Below are 7,500 nucleotides of genomic sequence, written 5' to 3'. Positions count from 1 at the left end.
GAATTGTGTTCTCAGTCTGACCTGAGGAACATCTAGGAGTTCACCATGGAGGAAGATTAGTAGTGGAGACGAAATAGAAATAGTTCCACTTGAAGATCACCACTGTATTGAAAGATTGTAATGCTTTCTCAGCTGTGATTTAGCTCCGTATTAAAGTAGGTAGTGAAGTACAACCTCCCAGATCTGCAGCACAACATCTGGACTACAGGTTGCTCAATCTGCGAATGAAAAAGAGATTGTTGAGTGTTCAGAGCTGTTAGGAAACGTATTTGATAAAGGTGTGTTAATGTACAGTATTTGAGCACAAAGTTGATATGCCAAAAGTGACAAAATAACATTTCACTACAGAGCGAGTTTATTAAATATCAATGAGCGATATCTGATTGTAATGTTTACACAGTCGGAGTTGCATTAACGCTGGACAGGTTTCTTTCTTTAATCTCACATTAAAACCCTCCACAGGCTGGAACTCCGTATTTGATTAAGGCGGAGTCTTCGGCGTGTGGTGACACGAGGACGTCACCTTCATTGCTATGCGATGTTCATGCCGATGAACTTTACTGCACAATTCCACTCAGACGCTCTACGTTATAATTCATTAGAGTCAAAGCTTGTAAAATCTTAATATAATTTTATTTGGGGGAAAAAACATTATAAACAAAAACATACCTGCAAAAGAGTTCACGTTTCATCGTTTTATAATTCAATAATAATTAATGAGCAGATTTTAAGCATTAGATTAACTAGATATGTTCCATATGATGATATTATACCTGTGTATAAACATCTGTTCATTTCTATATATTAAATCAACTACAAATGTTTAATGTGTATTTTGTGATTGTAGTTTAATTATTTAAATTTTTTTAAGCTGTAACAATAAGAAAAACCTCAACAAAACAAGTAAAAATATAGCAATAATAAATACCTTTAAAAAAAAACTTTTGAAATTGTAGTAATAATAAATTGACTCAAAAACACCAAAAGATTTATCGCAATAATAAATACCAAAAAAAACCCACCTACAAGGTTGTAGGAATTTTAGATGATAATTTTTTTATTCTCCCGACTCCATGTGAAAAATCGGAGTTAATTCTGTAATGTGAAAGATCCTCTCACTTGTATGTCTGGAGTTTTTATGCTTTTCTGAGTGTTTAGAGTGTGACGTGTTTACAGTTGGACGTGACGTGTTTGTTCGACTCTGTACAGATTTTCGGAGGTTTGACGTGGTGTCTCGTGGCCTCCACCAAAGTGATACCTCCGAATCCTCTGGGGTGGGTGATGTTCGTCTCCATCTTCTGCTTCGTCTTCACCACACTGTGGTTCTTAATTTTCATCGCAGGAGGAAACCAGAGCAGTGTGTGGCCCGGCCTGGTAATTACACACACACACGCGCGCACACACACACACACAGACACACACACACACACACACACACACACACACACACACATATATATATAATTAATGTCATTTACACCTGTAATGTAATTCACTTAGTTATTGTTGGTAAGGTTAGGCTGGGAGTGGCATTAGCTCTCATAGGTTTATTTTTATTTTACTTTTGTTAAATCCAATATAATCACACTTGTTACAATTCCTATACATTTCCAAATGCTATTATCAATGGCATATTATTATTATTTTAAAGTCAATTAAAGTGGCCTTTGCCCAACAGAAACGATATTAAATATCATTAGGGTTATACAGATAATAATAATAATAAACAAATTTATTTTTATATAGCGCCTTTAAAGCAGCGTCATTCAGAATTAAAAATAAACCTGCAGTTGTTAATATATTCTCCAGCATAAGTTGAAAATTTTAAAGAATAAAACATTCTCTTTCTCTCTCTCAGGACACTGCGTATCATTTCATCGCGGTGGTTTTCTATCTGAGCTCATCGGTAGTTTTGGCCTACATCACGATTTACAACAAGGACACTCAATTGTTCAAGACTTATCAGGAGGACATTGCTGCTGTGGTAAGAAATACACTTGCCATTTATTATATATATTATATATTACATTATATATTACATTATATTTTACATTATATATTACATTACACAGTAATTCACAGAAGTGAGTGCACCCCTCACATTTGTGTAAATATGTGATGAAATCTTTTCATGTGACACACTGAAGAAATGACACTGTGCTACAGTGTAAAGTAGTGAGTGTACAGCTTGTGTAACAGTGTAAATGTGCCGTCCCCTCAAAATAACTCAACACAGACATTAATGTCTAAACCGCTGGCAACAAAAGTGAGTACACCCCTAAGTGAAAATGTCCAGATTGGGCCCAAAGTGTGAATATTTTGTGTGGGCACCATTATTCTCCAGCACTGCCTTAACCCTCTTGGGCATGGAGTTCACCAGAGCTTCACAGGAGTCCTCTTCCACTCCTCCATGACCACATCACGGAGCTGGTGGATGTTAGAGACCTTGTGCTCCTCCACCTTCCGTTTGAGGATGCCCCACAGATGCTCAATAGGGTTTAGGTCTGGAGACATGCTCGGCCAGTCCATCACCTTCACCCTCAGCTTCTTTAGCAAGACAGTGGTCGTCTTGGAGGTGTGTTTGGGGTCGTTATCATGCTGGAATACTGCGTACTGATCATGCTCTGCTTCAGTACGTCACAGTACATGTTGGCATTCATGGTTCCCTCAATGAACTGTAGCTCCCCAGTGCCGGCAGCACTCATGCAGCCCCAGACCAGGACACTCCCACCACCATGCTTGACTTTAGGCAAGACACACTTGTCTTTGTACTCCTCACCTGGTTGCCGCCACACACACTTGACACCATCTGAACCAAATAAGTTTATCTTGGTCTCATCAGACCACAGGACATGGTTCCAGTAATCCATGTCCTTAGTCTGCTTGTCTTCAGCAAACTGTTTGCGGGCTTTCTTGTGCATCATCTTTAGAAGACGCTTCCTTCTGGGACGACAGCCATGCAGACCAATTTGATGCAGTGTACGGCGTATGGTCTGAGCACTGACAGGCTGACCCCTCACCCCTTCAACCTCTGCAGCAATGCTGGCAGCACTCATACGTCTATTTCCCAAACACAACCTCTGGATATGACACTGAGCACGTGCACTCACCTTCTTTGGTCGACCATGGCGAGTCCTGTTCTGAGTGGAACCTGTCCTGTTAAACCGCTGTATGGTCTCGGCCACCGTGCTGCAGCTCAGTGTCAGGGTCTTGGCAATCTTCTTATAGCCTGGGCCATCTTTATCTAGAGCAACAATTCTTTTTTTCAGATCCTCAGAGAGTTCTTTGCCATGAGGTGCCATGTTGAACTTCCAGTGACCAGTATGAGGGAGTGTGAGAGCGATGACACCAAATTTAACACACCTGCTCCCCATTCACACCCGAGACCTTGTAACACTAACAAGTCACATGACACCGGGGAGGGAAAATGGCTAATTGGGCCCAATCTGGACATTTTCACTTAGGGGTGTACTCACTTTTGTTGCCAGCGGTTTAGACATTAATGGCTGTGTGTTGAGTTATTTTGAGGGGACGGCACATTTACACTGTTACACAAGCTGTACACTCACTACTTTACACTGTAGCACAGTGTCATTTCTTCAGTGTGTCACATGAAAAGATTTCATCACATATTTACACAAATGTGAGGGGTGCACTCACTTCTGGGAGATACTGTATATTACATTATATATTACATTATATTTTACATTCGAGCAATAACAGGAACAAAATGTCAACATTTTATTTTACTTTTCTGTAGGAATGCACAATACAAACCAGCAAATAAATATTGTGTGTGTGTGTGTGTGTGTGTGTGTGTGTGTGTGTGTGTTCAGGTGATGTCTTTCATAACCACACTGCTCTACTTCCTCCATGCCATCTTCTCTGGGCTCCGGTGGAAATCCTCCTGAAGAGCAAAATAAAACAGCAAAACACGGCAACCATCTTCACCTCAAAAACAAAATCATAAACTAAATCTGACCTTGAAAAAAGTTTCACACAATTGCTGTTGTAATAAATAAAGCGCCCACTAGGGGGCAGCAGCTGTAATTGACACTGTTTAGTTTCCTGCTGATGACCAGAAGGTTGCGAGATCAAGTCCCACAGTTTGCCACTTTAAAAGTCTTAATTATTCCTCGACCTTTGACCCCCAGCTTAATTTTAAAGATGGGATCATGTAAGAAATGTTAACATTAAATACAGTTATATAAACACACAAATACATTTAAAAAATTGTATCTTAATTTTTTTTTTTTGTTGAGATTTCTCTACGTTTAATTAGTTTTACTAAATTGTTTTCTATATTGTTCTTTTGAAACATATCAGAGAGCAGCGTGACGCCCGGCTCGGCACTCAGAACACACGTTACAGATGCAGATATACATTTACATCTTATTCTTATTTGTTCTTGAGCTGTTTATTTTTCTTTTCTGCCTCTATCCAGAACTTTACACAGCGCCACTAAAGAACAGATCCACTTCTGAGTCAAAAGATGCTGAACTGATGACTATGATGAATAAATTTAATGTATTCACAAATCTGATCTTATTACAGTCTGTACGTTCACCTGTACACTCACACTCTGCCACGCCCACATTAAAGGTGTGTTTCCCCGTCCACATTATAAACGGTGTGGGGAAAGCTAAAATAAAGTAAACAAGTCAGAATTTTCCACAGAACAATGAAGCTTGGCTGAGGTAAATATGCTAAAAGTGGTAAATTTTAATTAAAGGACAATATATTTCTGTATTTTTACTCCATCTGAATATTACTGAGAAAGTTTTTGTGATTTTATTACCAGATTATTCTCTTCAAATTTTTTTTTACATGAATGTTTATGCAATGATCAGAAATAAAATGTTTAACAAACCACACAGCCTTCTGAATACAATATACACAATATTCACAACAACAACAACAACAACCACGAGAACAGTAATCTTCAGTACTCGGTCTCTTCAGTACGCAGAGGAAGCAGTACTGTCATTAATACATCGAATCTAAATACACTCTTAAAATAAAGATTCCAGTTTGAACCGAAAAAAAAAAATTCAGCCTGATGTCACAGGAGAACCCTTTACGTTGCAGAAAGAACCTTTTACTCTCAAGTTCTTCAGAAAACTATTTACTGGTGCTTTAAAGAACCCAGAAATGGTTCTTCACAGCAGTGCTACAAGGAACCTTGTTATCACAATTTCTCTAAAAAAAAAACCTTAGTTAGTGCTTTAAGGAACCGAAGTAAGGTTCTTAAGAGTGATAACAGGAGAATGTTTTCCAAAGAACCTTATAGGGTTCACTTTAACCTGTTAAGGGATGAGACCATGAAGAACCAATACACAGCTCTGAAGAACCTCGAATGGAACATAATGAACTTTTTCAATGTCCAAAGAACCATATAGCTCAACACAAGAACCCTATACAGTGAAACATGGTTCTTGACAAGAAGAAGGTTCTTCGCAGAACATAATGCTGCAGTAAAGAACCATTAAATAACCTTTATTTTTAAGAGTGGTAAAGAACTGAAACATGAGACTCACAACGAGGCACTGCACTGAAATCCTGTATTTCGAGTCTTTAAAGCAGAGTCACTGAGAACCCCTGTGTCAGGAATACAGAATACTCTTATGTACAGTAAAATATAAACACATTCATATTTAATATAATAACATAGTGTGAAACAACATTCAGACAAATATATATATAAATAAATACAGGAAAAACAGAAACATCCCTTTTCAGGAGACTGTATTTTAAAGATTTTGTAAAATCAGAATAATCTTTGCAGAACTTTATTGGAAAGGGTTTAAACGATGTTTTTAATGAACCATAAACACATTATTGCACATGCAGTTTTGGAACAGTCCTTAAGACTCGAACAGGTTACAGGTGGAAGGTGATTAAGGTCACAGGTACAGTAAGTTAGGACACTAACGAGACCTTTCTACTGACTGTGAAAAACACCAGAAGAACGATGTCTAGGGTTCCTGCTCACCTGCGTGAACATGCCGTAGACCTGCTGCAGGAGACATGAGGACTGCAGATGTGTTCAGAGCAATAAACTGTAGTGTCTGTAATGTAAGACGCCTGAGACGTGCTACAGGGAGACAGGAAGGACAGCTGATCGTCCTCGCAGTGGAACATTACATGTAAACATGTGTCCTCCAGACGTGATGGAGAACTTGCAGATGCCTTGGTGTGAACATCTCACATCTGAACATCTGAGTGGAGGAACATCTCACAGCAAGAACTGACCGATCTGGTGCAGTCCATGAGGATGAGATGCTCTGTAGAACTTAAAGCAGCTGGAGAACACCACATACTGACTGTTCCTTCTGATTTCCACCTCCACCTTGTTCAGGGACTCATTACTCCATTTCTGTTCCTCAAACGTCTGAAACGTCTTCAGATTATGTCTCATTATGTTGAATGTTTTTATGTTCATACAAATCTTTACACATGTTAAGAAATTTGCTGGAAATAAAAGCAGCTGAATGTGAGAGGAAGTTTCTTTTTTTGCTGAGTGTATATACCTGTGTGTGTGTGTGTGTGTCTGTGTGTGTGTGTGTGTGTGTGTGTGTGTGTGTGATGTGCTGTTACAGTAATATACATTTCTGTATTATAAATTCTTTATTGTAATATGTTGAGATGCTGGGTTTTTGATGTCCGTGAGCTGTAAGCCGTAATCATCGAGATTAAAACAAAAAAAGGCCTGAAATATTTCATTGTATGTGTAATGAATCTCGAATAGTTGAAAGTTCCAGTTTTTAAATGAAATTACGGGAAACAATTGACTTTTTCACGATATTGAAATTTTTTGAGATGTACCTGTACTGTGATGAGTTACTGTTACCGCCCCTAAAGGTGATTATTTTCCTCTAACACGTCTCTGAGTGTTTTATTCAGCATTTTTACCAACAGTCATTTATTTTTATTTATTTAAGAACGACGTGCCATACTTTTCATCCATTTATTTACAAAGTCCTAAATTCAAAACAAAGAACAAAGAACAAGGCAGAGTCAAACACAGAGAGGGAGGGGACAGTACCCCAGACCCATGAGAGTACATTTCCACAGATCCAGGGGAGGACAGTACCTGGGTCTGGGAGAGGACAATACCCCGGGTCTGGGAGAGGACAATACCCCGGGTCTGGGAGAGGACAATACTCCGGGTCTGGGAGAGGACAATACTCCGGGTCTGGGAGAGGACAATACTCCGGGTCTGGGAGAGGACAATACCCCGGGTCTGGGAGAGGACAATACCCCGGGTCTGGGAGAGGACAATACCCCGGGTCTGGGAGAGGACAATACTCCGGGTCTGGGAGAGGACAATACCCCGGGTCTGGGAGAGGACAATACCCCGGGTCTGGGAGAGGACAATACCCCGGGTCTGGGAGAGGACAATACTCCGGGTCTGGGAGAGGACAATACCCCGGGTCTGGGAGAGGACAATACCCCGGGTCTGGGAGAGGACAATACTCCGGGTCTGGGAGAGGACAGTAC

General features: G+C 39.8%; 1 protein-coding gene across 1 annotated transcript in view; it reads left to right on the top strand.

Moving 5' to 3' along the window:
- The window catches only part of LOC108269808 (myelin and lymphocyte protein), a 6,842-nt gene extending 1,970 nt beyond the window's left edge, over positions 1-4,872 (top strand). Inside the window, exons 2-4 of the mRNA XM_017475846.3 lie at positions 1,210-1,374; positions 1,859-1,984; positions 3,837-4,872. Of these exons, the coding sequence (XP_017331335.1) occupies positions 1,210-1,374; positions 1,859-1,984; positions 3,837-3,911 (366 nt within the window). The 3' untranslated portion in view covers positions 3,912-4,872. The remainder of the gene's footprint in view (positions 1-1,209; positions 1,375-1,858; positions 1,985-3,836) is intronic.
- Positions 4,873-7,500: the final 2,628 nt, after the last annotated feature.

Source organism: Ictalurus punctatus, chromosome 9 (assembly GCF_001660625.3).
Source record: "Ictalurus punctatus breed USDA103 chromosome 9, Coco_2.0, whole genome shotgun sequence".
In the NCBI taxonomy this organism is placed as follows: Eukaryota; Metazoa; Chordata; class Actinopteri; order Siluriformes; family Ictaluridae; genus Ictalurus; species Ictalurus punctatus.
The sequence above is the reverse complement of the archived record's forward strand: the minus strand, read 5'-3'. Positions and strand labels throughout refer to the sequence as shown.